The sequence below is a fragment of the Neophocaena asiaeorientalis genome, unplaced genomic scaffold (assembly GCF_003031525.2).
Source record: "Neophocaena asiaeorientalis asiaeorientalis breed wild unplaced genomic scaffold, Neophocaena_asiaeorientalis_V1.1 scaffold256, whole genome shotgun sequence".
Classification (NCBI taxonomy): domain Eukaryota; kingdom Metazoa; phylum Chordata; class Mammalia; order Artiodactyla; family Phocoenidae; genus Neophocaena; species Neophocaena asiaeorientalis.
The window spans coordinates 5,227,761-5,244,325 of NW_020185324.1; the positions used below are offsets into that span (position 1 = coordinate 5,227,761).

The following is a 16,565-nucleotide window of genomic DNA, read 5'->3' on the forward strand; positions in this document are numbered from 1 at the left end:
GGTATATGTAATTTCTACCTTTTGGGATTTAATGATGAAAATAATGACTCCTAATTTCATGTGTTAATAGTTTGCTGTCTTACCTTTTAGTTATCTCTAATGAAATTGAAGTCACACTGTATATATTGCTTAAAATTTTTTTCCTTAATATAGTGTGAACGTTTCCCTATGTAATTAAGCAGTTTAAAAAAAATAATGGCTATATTGTATTATAAATATCTTTCATAGGCTATTTAATGAGAGCATTGTTTATTGGCTCTTTAAATTGTTACAATACCTTTATTTGTATTTTTCAATTTAATTTTTATGTATTTTTTTAAAACGCGTACACATGACATGAAATTCAAAGGGAACAAAATGGTTTACAAAGTCTGTCTCTGTTTGTCTGTCTGTCTCTTTCCCAATTTTCTTTCCCTGTGAAGCAAACAGTGTCGTTGGTTTGTTGTGTTTCTTTTCAGGGCTGTTTTTCCCATAAATAAGCAAGTACACACTTTTTCCTTTCTCAAAGGCCATCTGCATCTTACTTTTTTTCCACTCAGTATACTATGGAGATGTTTCATATCAGTATATAAAAAAAAAACTTATTCATTTTATAGAAGCAGTGTGTTCTGGTATGTATATGTGTCATAATTTATTTAAGCAGACTAATATTTCTAGAATTTGAGTTGTGTTACAATACTTTTAAGTGAAAGTGCTTATTGAGATTTTTTTAAAAAAAAAATCCTTGTTTTTATAGTATAGATCTTGTTATAAAGTATAGATCTTTAGATTGTATTCCTTCTCTTGCTCCCCTTCTTGGAGACATGGTTTTGCCTTTCTTAGTGAGGAATGGGTCGGGTTGATGACCACCACTAAGTCTTCTAAAAGTTACCAGCCCCTTTAAAGAAATGATGCGTTCACTTCTTTGGGGGCTAGGGAAGGGGGGAGGGCAGTAGGTATAGGAGTTAGTATTTTAAAAATCCCGAAACTGATGGTCCTGATAGTACAGATTTGTTTAAAATATGAAATACAATAACATAAAAAATTCATAAGACATAAAACTAGTCTTATAGGATTATAAAATGAACATCTGTGTGATCCCATCCAGTTCAAGAAATAGAACATGGTGCACACCTGTGTGCCTCTTTCATTCACCACTCCCTTCCATGCCCCTAATGGTAGCCAGTCTCCTGACCATTATGGTCTTCATGTTGATTCTCTTTCTAGCTGTGTAACCTAATTATGTATTCCTAAACCATCCGGTAAAATTGTGCTTGTGCTTATTTTGGGGACTTTTCCCCCTAATGTTGTTAGATATCTGACGTTCTGTACTCTTAGGAGCAGTCTTGAAGAAGTGAAGGGGCAAGGAATCCTATACATCTTGTCTTAATGAAGTTTGACACTTCAGTATGACTATTATTAGGTGAACTTGAGATCTTTTTCATACCAGGTGATGCAGCTGTATCTTCACTGTTACCAGGATTCTGGAACTAGCTCTGTGTTGGTTCTTTGAAGTACTGCTTCTGAAGAACCTGTTTACTGTGACCAGGGGATGGTCCTGCCTGGAGGTCTCTTCAGGTGCCCATTCTCTTCCTACTCATGTTCCTCTGCTGGGCGTTTTTAATTTTGTTCATGCTCAAGAGCCCCTGTGGATTACAAAAAGAAAAAAAAAAAACAGCAGAAAAAAACTACTTCTAAAGTAATTTTGTTTTCTTTTCTTTCCTAATCTGTAAAAGCTATGGAGTTGATAATCTTTGGCTTTATTCATAAATGCTTGCTCCTGTCTCCCATTTAGGCACTGTGAAAGCTTGAGCAAATCAAGGGTTTTCCTTTTTTGTGCAGAATACCTTGCATTTTCTGTAAACATAAGTAGAAAGTGGCATTGTGTTATATAGATCATGCCTACTTTTTAAAAACATAGAATATTCTATATAAAAAGACCATAGAAAGCATTTCTAGTTAGATTTTGTAGTTGAGTTACTTTTGAACTTTTGTGTTGCTACTTATACCACAACCTAATACACATACAAGTATATGTAAAACTGAGACTAAAATTTCATAAACAGCACCCTTACTATGTAACTCTGATATTGTTTATTCTTTTCTAATTTCATTAAAAATAAATGTAGACTGGGAACTTATTAAATCATCTGCAGGGTCCTTCAGTTAAATCATTGCCTACAGTTGAAAGGTACCATAATTTTCTAGAGGAAGAGGTTGACTCTGAGGGATTAAACTGAGTTATGGTGTGGTTCAGGGCACGGACTTTGGAGAAGGGCAGGCTTGAGTTCAAATCCTGGCTCTGCCACTTGCCAGTTGTTTAACCAGGGCAAGCTAGAGGGCATTCTTGGGCCTCAGCCTTCTGTAAAATGGGAAACACTTCCTGCTTACTGGTTATAAGGATTACATAGGTAAGCATTAATACACAGCTGCTGTTATTAGCCATTATGCCTTGTTTCAGGACTTAAGGGAGTTTCTCTGACTTCTGGCCCAGTGCTCTTTGTACAGATTGCAGAATCTGCTATGACAGGAGTTATGGGACAGTGTTAAGTAACAGAGCAGGTAGATGGGAATTGCTTAGTCGATCTGCTTCACCCTTTGGGATCAGTTTAGGTGACTTCTAAGGTCTGTGCTCTCAAACTCTGCTAGTCTATTGTAGGAGTAGGAACTGCCTGGAAGTGTCATGCAGTCACCATGCCTTCTGTGCAGAAGACTTGGTCTTCCTTGTCCCCGTTCATGGGAGGGAGGTTGAAGCGAAAGCCTGTGTGTGTGTGTGTGTGTGTGTGTGTGTGTGTGTGTGTGTGTGTGTGTGTGTGTAAAATCTACTGAGGAGGACAGAGGATGTTTAATCCTGAGTCTTCACTCTACCTCTTCCCATATTTCACATTTAAAATCTACCCTCCCCCACCTTGTAAAGAATAACCAGCTTTTATATTCTAGATAACAATTTATTCATAAAAGTAGTTGAAGCAAATTTATACATTAAAATTTAAACAAAAGACTAAATTCATATAAAATCCTACTATGAAGAGAAACCTATTTATTAACATTTTGTATTTTTTCTTCCAGTCTTTTTTCATGCATTAATAAGGTGGCAGTAATACTGTATATTCAGTCACCTTTGTAATAAAACTAAAAACTGAACTGATTAGATAGCTTTTAGATCAGTAAACGATAGAGGAAAGAAGCCAGGGATGCTTTGTTGAATGGGAGAGAAGGTAACCTCTTACTGCCTCTGAGACTGAAGGGTGGTCCTCGATTTAATTTTCCTTGTCAGGTGTTCTGCGGCAAGTAAGAATTTGAGTTTAAAACTCTTTCCTACTTTCTGTTCTTTCTCCCTTATTTGGCACACACTCCTGAGGTTAGGAGGACAGGTGGGTGTTACTCTGCTAAAATTAATATCCCATTAGATTGCTGGTAGAATTGCTATTTTTTGGTGAAATACGAAACCTGAGTTGTTTCTAATAGTTCTACTAAACATATATATGCTAGTCAGTGCTTTTCAACTGCTTCAGATTCCTTAGCCAGTGAGCCACCCAGGTCCTGAGAAGAACCCAGGTATGATGCCGGAAGTAACCTACCCCGCACTGCAGTACTTGAATAGGATGTGCTCTGGAAATGGTGACCTAGCATGAGGCCAATCTGTTTTCTTTTCTCCCCACAGATTTTGAAGCCAGCTTCATAAGGCTGTTGGACAAAATAACTAATGGTTCTCGAATTGAAATAAACCAAACAGGTAAGCTCCTTTTCTTCCCATTCCTGAAAGCACCTACATGTAATACTTAACTATTCCTCTGTTATTCACTCTTTTTGATGGTATAAATATTGTATTTGGATGGAAAGACCCAGTTTCCTATCTGTGATACAATTGTCTGGAGATGGTATGTGAAATCTGCCAATTTAAGGAAAATACACTTGATTTAAGTAAGTTAGAAGAGTGAAAATTTCAGATCAACAGACGAGCACCTCTTCTTTTTAAACAATAAAAACACTTTATACCTTTTATATACAACTTTTCAATGTCCATTTAACTTATGTTGTCACAATAAAATCTTCTAACAAACTGTCTGAGGTAGTTGTATGTGCTGAATTTTTTGGTTTTATTTTGTCTTTTAAAGTAAGTTTATACAAGTATACGCAAAAAATGTGAAAAATCCCTTCACCCTGTTTCCTCTTCCATTCTCTCTCCCAGGGGCAGCGGTGGTCACAGTGTGGGGACTGTGTCCTGGTCTCCTTTATGTGCATTTGCTTACGTGGGCACTTTTGTATGGCAAACCATCAACAGGGTCATGCTCTTCATGTTGTTCTGCAGCCAGTTTTTTTCATTAGCACAGACGTCTCAGGGAATTTTCTTGCCAGGCACATGCAGGTCCATCTCAGTATTTCAGTGGGCCTTATATTGTATTCTACCGTATGGAAGCATGATAACTTATTTAACTGTTCCCTACTGATAAACATTTAGGTTGTTTCTAGTTTTTTGTCTGAGTGTTTTTGTTTGTTTGTTTGTTTTTGGTTTTTTTGCTGTTGGAAACTTTTTTTAAAAAATAAAATAAAAAAATAAATTAATTAATTTATGGCTGCACTGGGTCTTTGTTGCTGCACGCGGGCTTTCCTTAGTTGTGGCAAGCAGGGGCTACTCTTCATTGTGGTGTGCAGGCTTCTCATTGTGGTGGCTTCTCTTGTTGCGAAGCAGGGGCTCTAGGTGCGTGGGCTTCAGTAGTTGTGGCACACGGACTCAGTAGTTGTGGCTCATGGGCTTAGTTGCTCCACAGCATGTGGGATCTTCCCGGACCAGGGTTCAATCCCGTGTCCCCTGCATTGGCAGGCAGATTCTTAACCACTGCGCCACCAGGGAAGCCCCCTAGAAACTCTTTTATCTACATTGTTAGACGATCATGGCAAGCATCCTTTGGCTCCATTTACTATGTGCCTTTGCTCATATATTCAACAAAGGGAACTGAACTTTTCTGTGTGTTGGCTCTCTTAAGAAAGAAGACAAGCTTGGCTTCATAAGTGGCCATGGGACTTGTTGAACTGTAGCAGGTTTCAGGCATAAAACATCAGATGCCCTTTGCAAGCTATGATTCCCTTAGTCTTCCTTGGCTTGTTTACTTTGAAATTGCTGGGGATTTTTTTCAGCTATTTTTATTGGTGATTCAGAGAGCAGGTAGTTCTATTCTTTTCTGGTTATATCTACAACTTAGGTTGAGAAATAAGACATTTACATGATCCTGCTTCTTTCCACCTCATGTGTCTGTCCCCGCTCCCCCCACCCCGGGAAGCCTTCATTCTGATGATCTGGTCAGTTTATCATTTGGTTAATTTGCAGGCATAACAGATTTGCAGAGTTCAGTGGTTATAGAGTCTTTTCTGGGGGGGAGGGAGGAGAGATTTTTGACCTAAAAGAAAGATTGTTTTGTGACTTTAATAGTATTTTTTTAGAATAACCGATGTAGAGTTTTTCCCACTTTGATCAGAATATGATTCTGATTGTGATGGTTGGGATTTTGGTTTTTAATATAGTAAAACCTATATTTATTTTATGAAACTCCTAAGAGCTGCTTTTCTTTTCTTTTTTTAAAGAATGTAGGGATTTAAAAAAATTTTTTTAGTTCTTTTTATTTATTTTTAATTTATTCTATTTATTTTTGGCTGTGTTGAGTCTTCGCTGCTGCGTGCGGGCTTTCTCTAGTTGCAGTGAGCGGGGGCTGCTCTTCGTTGTGGTGGGTGGGCTTCTCATTGCAGCGGCTTCTCTTGCTGCAGAGCATGGGCTCTAGACACACGGGCTTCAGTAGTTGTGGCACACAGGCTCAGTAGTTGTGGCTCGTGGGCTCTAGAGTGCAGGCTCAGTAGACGTGGCACACGGGCTTAATTGCTTCGTGGCATGTGGGACCAGGGCCAGGACCAGGGCTTGAACCCGTGTCCCCTGCATTGGCAGGCGGATTCTTAACCACTGCGCCACCAGGGAAGCCCAGAGCTGCTTTTCTTTTGGTGACTAAACATAGTTCTTCCTCTAATGTTAAATTTCTTTATTGGTAAATTGTGCCAGAAGACATTGGGCAAAGATTATTAGCATCAAAAATACTGTGTTCACTTATTCATACTCCCTGAATCATCTATTTTATTTGGTTCTTCCTCTAATATGTAAACCTAGTAAGAAATTTTTTAGATGATGTGAATATTTGAAAGAATAAATAAAGATAACAAAGAGTTTCCACTAAAGCTGTTCAATAATTTTAGCCATTTCCATTTGTTACTATTAAATTAAAATAGCTACTATTAATGGAAGTGAGTGCCATGAAGTACTTGCCTTCTCTAGGTACCTTGTTTGGGGAGTGTGGTATATGGGGAATTTCATTTCCTGGGCCTAGAAGCAGCTGATTGCCAGCATGATGGTTTCAGAACATCACTTGTAAACCCCACATCAGCACAGTCTGAGAGTGTGCTGTTGGGAGACTAGGGTGCCTGTTAGGATATCTCCTCTGTGCCCTGCCACGGCTTTGGCAGTTCAGATGGCTCAGGGAGGGGTTTAATTTATTACTGTTTATTAAATTACACTCACATTTTATTATTGTTACAGGGGCTTGACAGTAATGAGTCAGCTTTTGGAGTGAAGTATGTGGACTCTTAGGAATGGCATTTTGAACTCTCTTGGATGCCCTTGCCAGACTTTCCCCTTGGGACTTACTGCCTTCGTTGCCTTTGTGACACTAAGTTTTTTTTTCCTGCTGACTTTCTTTTCTCCGGTGTAAGGAACCACCTTATATTATCAGCCTGGCCTCTTGTATGGTGGGTCTGTGGAACATGACTGCAGCATCCTTCGCGGCATTGGGTATTATCTGGAAAGTCTTCTCTGCCTGGCTCCATTTATGAAGCACCCGCTGAGAATAGTTCTGCGAGGAGTGACCAATGACCAGGTGGACCCTTCGGTGAGTAATGAGGCCATACCAAGATGTGAGTTTATTTGTCTCTTGTCACAACCCAACATTTGAGAAACCAGTTCCTGATAACACACAGGTGTATTGTAGAGAGTGTTTTGTTATTTACCTAGAAATTTAGAGGTTGATCACTCCAGGAGGGAGATGAGCCAAGACTCATAATCACCACATTCAGTCACCATGGTTAATGTTCGTCAAGGTGCCTTTCGTTGTCACGTCTAAGAACCTTCAGAACAGATGCTTGCCGTCTCATCGTGGTTGACATGAAATATGACTCTGTTGGCTGAAGTGCATGAGAGTGGAATTTTCAAAAGGTCGTATGATGGTTGAGGTTGGAAGGCAGCAGACCAACATTTTAGGCCGAGAATAACATCTCCTTGGCATTGCTGCAGCATGATCTGGACTCAGGCTTCAGCCATACACTTTAGGACTTCCTTCTTCTGAGAAGAGTCTGCAGGTGTAGAAAAAGGGCACAAGGGCAGGGAAGGTATATATGAGCGTTGCTAGTTTTGGGGCACCAGCACACTTCTTATTAAGCGTGCTAATTTTCCTGCCTGTGTTGGGAGGATAGCTTAATATACAGATAGAGTAGTCATTGTGGCTACCACAGCTGTCTTAATGCCAGTCTGGGATGGGTTTGTTTTGTATGTGTGTGTGGGAGGGTGAAGCAGAAGGTGAGGGAGATTAACTGATTAGAGCAGACCTGCCTTAGGCCTCTCGTAGTGGGGCAACGATCCCTCCCTTCGGCTCCTCTGCTGTTCAGAGAAGCTGTCTTCAAGCTGAGGGCCATGACGTGAAGTTCCCACTGAGGACGCTTATCTTCACCTCTGCAGACATTGGACCAAGACCACTGAAGGGGTGGCTTCTGAGGCAGAACGTAAAGTGTGTGGCTTCCCTAACCAGGGAAGTCCAATTAGGTGGTGCAGTTAGCCCCAAGTGGGGACTGCTGGTATTTACCAGGGCACTGACTAGGGTATAAACACAGTTAATATGCTCTTAGGCATTAAGAGAATTATGCCCCAATTCTTGAATTCAGGTGCATAAACTCTTCTCAGGATCCTGAGTACAGTGCAAGATCTGAAATTCTTAGCTGTATAGGAATGTTGCATAAACTGTTTAGAATTTTAAAGTAATTTCAAATGATTGCTTTTTTCCAGAAGATTCTAGGAAATGGGTCCTTCAGTTAAAAGTATGAGAGGAGATCTCTACCATTTCCAATTGGGATGGGAGGGGGAAGGTGCCTTGAATGTTGGGAAAAGGCCCTGAAGCAGACAGGAGACGCTGACACCGTGTGTCCCAGTTTTGTTCTCTTTCTGTAATTGCCAGTGATCTTAAAAGCTTTTATCACTGGCAGTATTAAAATTTACATATTAACAGTGACAAAGATTAATTGATGAATTCCCTAGAAAGGGTACTTAATTCTTTTTTTTGCAGAGTATTAAAAACCTTTTTTTGTTTGTTTGTTTTCACATGCCACAGGACTTTCTGCTTTTGCTAGCTGCATGACTGAAGTGACCTTGGTTAGTACCTGGCTCCAGCCCAGGATAAAATAAATACATCTAATCCCGGATAAAGAGTAACTTCTTCAACCTGTGGCTTCTTCATTTTGAACTTTCTCTTTAATGTGTGGTTTCCCCATCAGTTTATGTCCACATCTACTGTCTGCACACAAGGATGAATACGATGAGTTCTGCCCGTAGGGAACGTGGTCTCATGGGGTGGACAGCTGTGAACACAGCTAGGGAGGCTACAAAGCTGAATACCTCTGGGCTCTGGTAGAAGCACAAGCAAAGTGCTGAGGGCTAGGGAGGGCTTTCTGGAGGAAGGGAAGCCCCAGAGTCAGTCATGGTTTTAGGAAGGTAACTATGGAGGTTGAGAGAAGGATGAATTGCAGAGGTGTCAACTGATTTGAACATTATGCAGAGGGGAGTGGAAGGGTAGGGACAGATATGAAGGGCAGTGTGGAGGGAGGGACTTCATAACTATATAACTAATTGGAGATGGGATAGGAGGAAGGGATCATAAATAACTCCATGATTTCTGTCCTGGTTGACTTGAAGGATAGTGATCAGAAAGAGGAAAATTGTGGGGTGATGGATGGTGTGTTTGATTTTAGTCCTGTTTCCTGAGATATTGGTGGGACATCCCTAGGGGATGTCCAGTTGAAAGTTGGAAATTATTGTCTGGAGCCTTAGAGATAGGTCATCAGCATCTTACCTACTGACATTTCATTCCCTAGGAGACCGAGATTGACCAGTGCCGAGACTGAACAGTGGCGGCTTTTTGGCTCAGTTAATCTGACAGGTGTTTTTCCTTTGGCCTGTACAGTGTGCTGGTAGTGGTGGTGGTGTGTGTATCTGAATTGGTTGTTCATGTTTGAAACCCCGGAGTTTACATGGTAGTAGGTTGGTGTGGCAGCGCTGGATGGCTATTTCTCCACGACAGCCATCTGTTGGAGCTGAGGAGCACCTGCCCTCTTTGGATGAGGCATGAGATCTTCAGCTGCATACAGGTCTTAGCTGACCTCATCATTCATTTAACTTCCCTTTTTGGCCTCTGTGGGCAGTAGAATTTTGGCCCCATGGTTCCAGGGACTGAGAATAATAAAGAAGATGAATAAGTGTGTAAGGTGTCAGTTTGGGGAAGAGGAGCTGCAGACAGTGACTGTGGAGATAGAATTATTTGGAGAAGCCAAGCAGGAATTGAATTCTGAGAAGCCAGGGATGATCCAAGAGGCAATCTTTGCAGGATTTGAGTTGGAATTGGGCAGGGAGATTCAGTAGTGAGAAGTTTTATTGACCTTTGAGAGAGCAGTGCCATTGGAATGCAAGGGCAGGCACAGGTTCAGAATGAGTAGGAAATAGAACCATGGAAGGTTAGGAGATTCTTCCAGAAGTTAGATAGGATGATTCCTTAAGAGCTGAGGTTGGGAATTTTTAAACGAACAAAACTTGGACTTGTTTGTAGGCTGAGGCGAAGGTGTAATGGAGAAGGAAAGAGTTGAAATAAAAAGGGTAGGGGCGGCTTCCCTGGTGGCACAGTGGTTGAGAGTCCACCTGCCAATGCAGGGGACACGGGTTTGTGCCCCGGTCCTGGAAGATCCCACGTGCTGCGGAGCTGCTGGGCCCGTGAGCCATGGCCGCTGAGCCTGCGCGTCTGGAGCCTGTGCTCTGCACTGAGAGAGGCCGCAACAGTGAGAGGCCCACGTACCGCAAAAAAAAAAAAAAAAAATGGGTAGGGGGATTTAATAAGGGTAGCTCTGCAGACATCCAACAAGGATGAGAGTTGAAAGTGGCAGCGATGGGATGTGCCGTATAAAGGAGTAGGGACATTTTTCCTTGGAGTCATAAAGATAGGAAATGGGGAGAAATTTTGAGAAGAAAACTTCTAGGAGGTCTCCTTTGAATCTCAGTGATTTGATATTAGAGCCCCCAGTAGATATTTACTGGTGCCAACAGCTGGCCAGTTGGTGTGTGAAGAGTCCATTCTTTTTTAGTACTGTCCTGAAAGGGTAAAGAAGTCTTCTGTGTGCTGGGCACTGTTGTAGGTATACCTACGTCTGTATCCATATTTATTTGATTTGTGAGGGGAGGTGGGTGTTCTTATCACTGTTTCAGACAAGGGAGCTGAAGAGCAGGTTGCTTCCCTTTTTCTGTTTGGTGCGGCCTGATCATATTTCTACCTGTTGATTGACTGACTGGACTGTAAGGGTGACACCTTTGCCCTGAGCTTCTACTTGGGTCAGACTTCTGCCTTTCTGAGCACAGAGTCACAGCCCAGTTTCCGTTAAGCAAAACCTACAAACCACCCTCGCCCTGCTAGAACCAGTGTGTGGAGCCAGGGGAGGCTGTGGAACTTGTCCAGTCCAGCCCCTCTTTATACAGCAGGAAGCCAAGGCCTTGGGGAGGTAATGTCCAGGTCTCAGAGCTGGTAAGAGGCAGAGTGGGGCTTCAGCCCACAACTGCTTTTCCAGCCATTGTCACACCGAACCGAGTTGCCTGCCTTCCATGTCAGATGGAGAGTGACTTAGGAGACAGGACCACATCTGGAGTTACACTTGGGCTCCTGGCTGACCCTCAGAGTCAATTTGACCTCATCTTTTATGGCTCCAGGTGTAAGTAGGATGACCTGAAGGGATATTCTGTTCTCTTGCGCTTCTCTTCCCCAAGAGAGCTGGAGGCTGCCTAGTTCCAGGAGTCATGTGGGCAAGAGTGTCCTGCATTCTTGCAGCCCTCACGTTTTCCAGAATCTGGCTTGGCCTTCTCCCCAACTGCCCTTAACACTAGCCTAGACTGATTCATCTTGGTTCTGGCAATCCCAAATGCATATTTTAAGTTTGTGGGTGTGTGTAGCTTTAATATTTAATTGAAATGAGCTCAGCTCATCTTTAATGAATTTTCCCAGTAACTACTTCTGCCCCACCTCATCCATGCTGAACATGTTCCTAGGCTTCATAGGTCATTGCTACCTCTGGTTAATTTTCTGATATGAGAATATTTAGCTGGGGCGCATTCTCTGCTGTAAAGCCTTGCTGGAGTATCGTTCTATTGACCCTTAGCACGTTAGAGTTGGTAGCACCTCGGAGACAGGCAGGCTGAGCTCCTTACCTCAGAGACAAGCAAATTTAGACAGTTGAGATTTTCTTGTTTGAGGCCACACAGCTAGCTGGAGACAGAGCCTGGGCCAGGATCAGGGCTTTTCCCTGCAGCCTCTGCTTGGGCCACTTGTGCCCTCGGCGCCTCCTGCTATAGAGTCAGCCCCCGCAGGGCCGAGAAACATCTCTTGTTCCACTGGGAACAAGCAAGGGATTGCTGTTCTTTCGCAAGTTGCCATTGATTTGAATGTCACCTTATCCTCTATGAGCAATCCACAAATGAACAAGAAGGGGTTTTGATTGAGGAGGAGATAACAGTTACACTTGGCACTGTCTTGTCATCAACTGTGGATGCTGTCATTGCACTCTGGGGTTTGTGTTGCTTCGTGCAGTTTGAGGCTGTCCTTCCCCCGAGGCCCTCGCTGCCTTGTAGAATCACCGCCTTTAAATGCCTTTGTGGTGGGTGTCAGCAGGATTCTTAGGTAGGACTCTTAGGTTGAATAGTTCATTTGATTTGCTTTAGTCTCGAGTGCCACCAGCTCTAAACATTAAACAGTCATGTTGGAAAAAGAATACTAAAACAGGTGATTTTCTTGCATAGTGTTTATACTTATGAAGACTGAGCACAGGTCTCTGTTTTCTATGAGCCCAGCAGTTTCTTGGTGCTTTTTGCCTGGTGCACGTGATGCTCACGATGACTCATAAGGTAGGTGTATGATATTGTAAATGTGGAAAAGGGGCCCGCAAGAGCCAGTGGCTTATAAAGTCACAGTCTATACTCGGGAGCAGAGCCTGCCCACACCCTCAGTTGTAAGCCAGCCTCTTTTCTCTTTACTAGACTGCTTCATCTACCTGGAGGCTAAGCCTTCACCTGCTTCGCGGGCTCTTTCTTCTTTCCATCTCTCAAGGTTTAACTAAGCTTTTTTTTTTCTGAAATAATTCTACAGGTTGATGTTCTTAAGGCAACAGCGCTCCCTCTATTGAAACAGTTTGGGATTGATGGTGAATCCTTTGAGTTAAAGGTAAGAATGTACAATTGTTAGTGGTATATACCAGTGTGAAAGATTTTCTTACCAATTCATTGGAAGAGCTATATGCCTCACATGTGTGTGGCATATTTGCAGTCGCCATTTATTAGAAGACCCACAGGATTCATGAACCAAACATTGCAGACTTTGAGCTGAAAGGGACCCTTTAGTAATGACAGGAGTAGCCAGCAGTTATACTGCACTTACTTCGTGGTAGGCGATGTTGTAAGCATTCTACATGTATTAATTCCTTGGCTCATAACAACTCAGCTAATAAGTAGTAGAGCCAGGATTCTGACCATGCTGCCTCTCTGATCTAGATCATTTATCTTAATTTGTGTCCGGAGCCTCCCAACGTGAATGTCCCTGAGAATTTTTAGTACGTTACTTTCAAAACTTAGTCGAAGTAATTTAAGCATCTGTTTGTTTGCTATTTAAGGGAATTACATCAATCCAATGTGATAACACTGGATATCTTAAGCTGTTTAGCATCTCTATTTTTTAAAATGATGTTTTTAAACAAGGAAAATGACTTCATTTTTATTTAATAATGTAGAGTTTTAATAGATCAGTTAATTCCAGAGAAGGAGAAAAGGGTTCCTGATGGTTAAGAAGTGGGACAAGCTGATGAACTAGGCCAGTCCCTCATTTTAAGGTTGAACAAACAGGTTCTGGTGGTGAAGTGACCTGTCTGGCTTTGACTGGGCCATGCAGGCTCTGTGTCCACTGCTCTTTCCGACATACCACACAGTCTCCTTGCTTAACACATGCCCCCGTGGAGCTAACATCAGGTGCTGTTCATCTTGAAGGGATTGACAAGTTGTGTATGAAAGAGCTTGCTGCTTTCTAATGGTGGTTGTCATTCTTGGTGTAAACCAGCCAGGTTGGGTGTCATCCACTCTACTGAACTCTCACCTCTTCTTTCTCACTTGGTGCAGATTGTGCGACGGGGAATGCTCCCTGGAGGAGGAGGCGAAGTGTTTTTCTCATGTCCTGTAAGGAAGGTCCTGAAGCCCATTCAGCTCACAGATCCGGGAAAGATCAAACGTATCAGAGGAATGGCGTATCCTTTGCATTTGCTTCAGATTTCTTATTTTTTTCTTGCCTCCCTAAGATAAGAATAACTCATAACGATTTACTTCTTCCCAGGGTTATTTACATTTTAGACAACAATCTTGGAAGAGTCTTAATAATTAATTTATAATTATTGGCTGAGATAGGATATTTTGTTACCTGCCTCACCATAACTAGATTGACTGATTGATTCATTTATTTTTTCAGTTAACACTTAAGCAAACAGCTCCAGTGTATGTGACATTATCCTGAGGGCTTCGATTTGGGGGCCACCAATGCATCGCAGTTCCTCCCTCAGAAGAGCTCATCGTCTGGTGAAGGAAACAAATATACAAACACATAATTCTGCTATAATGTGTAAAGTGATATAGATGATGTGCAGTGGGTTGGGGGAGCTAAGAGTAAAGAGTAGCAAATTTGTCTGGAAGATGTGGGAGGAATGAATAATAATGAATAACATCTGCCATTTATTAAGTGCTTACTCTTTGTGCACTATGATAATTTATATACTTAATTTATTTTTATTTATTTTTTAAAAACCACTTTATTGAGGTGTGATTGACATACAAAAAGCTGTATTTATTTAATGTGTACAACATGATGAATTTGGAGATACGTATATACCTGTGAAACCATCAACATGATCAGTGCCATAAACATCTATCACCTCCAAAAGTTTCTTTTCACCGTCTTTATTATTTTACATTTTTAAAATTTTAATTGTTTTGTGATAAGAACACTTAACATAAGATCTACCCTTCTAGCAAATTTTTAAGTATAGAATACAGGCATTACAGTGTACAGTAGGTCTCTAGGACTTATTTAGGTTCCTCATATAAATGGGATCATGTAGTATTTGTTCTTCTTTGTCTGGTTTATTTCATTTAGCATAATGTCCTCCAGGTTCACCCATGTTGTCACAAAGGACAGCATTTCCTTTTTTAAGGCTGAATAATATTCCATTGCATGCAAATATCACATTTTCTTTATCCATTTGTTTGTCAATGGACATGTAGGTTGCTTTCATGCCTTGGCTATTGTGAATAATGCTGAAAAGAGTATTGAAATGTGTGTATATTTCTTTGAGATCCTGATTTCAATTCCTTTAGATATACATCCAGAAGTGGGATTGCTGGATCAAATGGTTAGTTCTATTTTTAATTTCTCAAGGAATCGCCATACTGTTTTCCATAGTGGCTACACTAACCTATATTCCCACTAACAGTATACAAGGATTCCCTTTTCTCACCAACACCTGTTATTTATTTATTTATTTTTTGATAATAGCCATCCTAATGGGGTGAGGTGATATCTCAGTATGGTTTTGATTTGTAGTTCCCTGGTGATTAGTGATTGTTGAGTACCTTTCCATGTTCCTGTTGGCCATTTGTATGTCTTTTTGGGAGAAATGTCTGTTCAGGTCTTTTGCCCATTTTTAAATTGGGTTGTCTGTTTATTTTGCTACTAAGTTGTATGAGTGTCTTATATTTGGGTATTAATCATATATATGAATTTCAGACATTTTCTCTCATTACATAGGTTGCCTTTTCACTTTGTTGTTTCTTTTGCCTGTGTTTTGGTATTCAAGAAATAATTGCCAAAGCTAAAAATCTTCCCACTATGTTTTCTTCTAGTTTTTCTTCCCACTATGTTTTCTTCTAGTTCTTCTAGTTTTACAGTTTCAAGTCTTATGTTTGTCTTTAGTCCATTTTGAGTCCATTTTGTGGTGTAAGATGAGTCCAGTTTCATTCTTTTGCATGTAGGTATCCAATTTTCCCTACACTGGTTATTGAAGAGAATATCCTTTCCCCATTGTGTATTCTTGGCAACCTAGTTGAAGATCAGGTGGCCAGATATGCATAGGTTTATTTCTGGGCCCTCTGTTCTGTTCTATTGGTCTATATGTCTGTTTTTATGCCAGTGACATGCTGTTTTGATTTTTGTAGCTTTGTAACATATTTTGAAATCAGGACCTGTGATACCTCCAGCTTTATTCTTCTTGCTCAAAATTGCTTTGGCTATTTGGAGTCCTTTTTGGTTCCTTGTAAATTTTAGGATTGTTTTTTTCTATTTTTATTAAAAAGAACATTGGGATTTTGATAGGGATTGCATTGAATCTGCAGATTGCTTTGGAAAATATGGACATTTTAACAATAATTCTTCCAACCCATGAACATGGACTGTCTTTCCATTTAAAAAGTCTTTTAAAATGTCTTTCATCAGTGTTTTATAGTTTTCAGTGTATAAGTCTTTAGCTTCCTTGGTGAAGTTTATTCCTAAGTGTTTAGGTTTTTTTTAATGCTATTGTAAATAGGATTGTTTCCTTGATTTTCTTTGCAGGTAGTTTGTTGTTAGTGGGTAGAAATGCAACAGATTTTTGTATGTTGATTTTGTATCCTGCAACTTTATTGAATTCATTTATTAGTTCTAATAATTTTTCTTTTTTTTTTTTTGATCCATTCTTTAGGGTTTCTACATATAAGATCATGTCATCTGCAAACAGATAATTTTACTTTTTCCTTTCCAGTTCGGGTGCCTTTTCTTTCTTTTTCTTGCCGAATTACTCTGGCTAGGACTTTTAGTACTATGTCGAATAGGAGTGGCAAGAGTGGGAATCCTTGCTTTGTTCTAAATCTTATAGGAAAAACTTTCAGTTTTTCACCATTAAAGATGATGTTAGCTTTGGGCTTTTCATATATGGTCTTTATTGTGTTGAGGTAAGTTTCTTCCATGCTTAATTTGTTGAGAGTTTTTTTTTTTTTTTTGCGGTATGCAGGCCTCTCACTGCTGTGGCCTCTCCCGTTGCGGAACACAGGCTCCAGATGTGCAGGCCCAGCAGCCATGACTCACGGGCCCAGCTGCTCTGCAGCACGTGGGATCCTCCTGGACTGGGACACGAACCCATGTCCCCTGCATCGGCAGGCGGACCCTCAACCACTGTGCCACCAGGGA

At 40.9% G+C, this 16,565-nt stretch overlaps 1 protein-coding gene across 1 annotated transcript in view; it reads left to right on the forward strand.

Moving 5' to 3' along the window:
- The window catches only part of RCL1 (RNA terminal phosphate cyclase like 1), a 57,218-nt gene that overhangs the window by 10,743 nt on the left and 29,910 nt on the right, over window positions 1-16,565 (forward strand). The window contains exons 2-5 of the mRNA XM_024734321.1: window positions 3,644-3,715; window positions 6,733-6,908; window positions 12,459-12,533; window positions 13,478-13,602. Of these exons, the coding sequence (XP_024590089.1) occupies window positions 3,644-3,715; window positions 6,733-6,908; window positions 12,459-12,533; window positions 13,478-13,602 (448 nt within the window). The remainder of the gene's footprint in view (window positions 1-3,643; window positions 3,716-6,732; window positions 6,909-12,458; window positions 12,534-13,477; window positions 13,603-16,565) is intronic.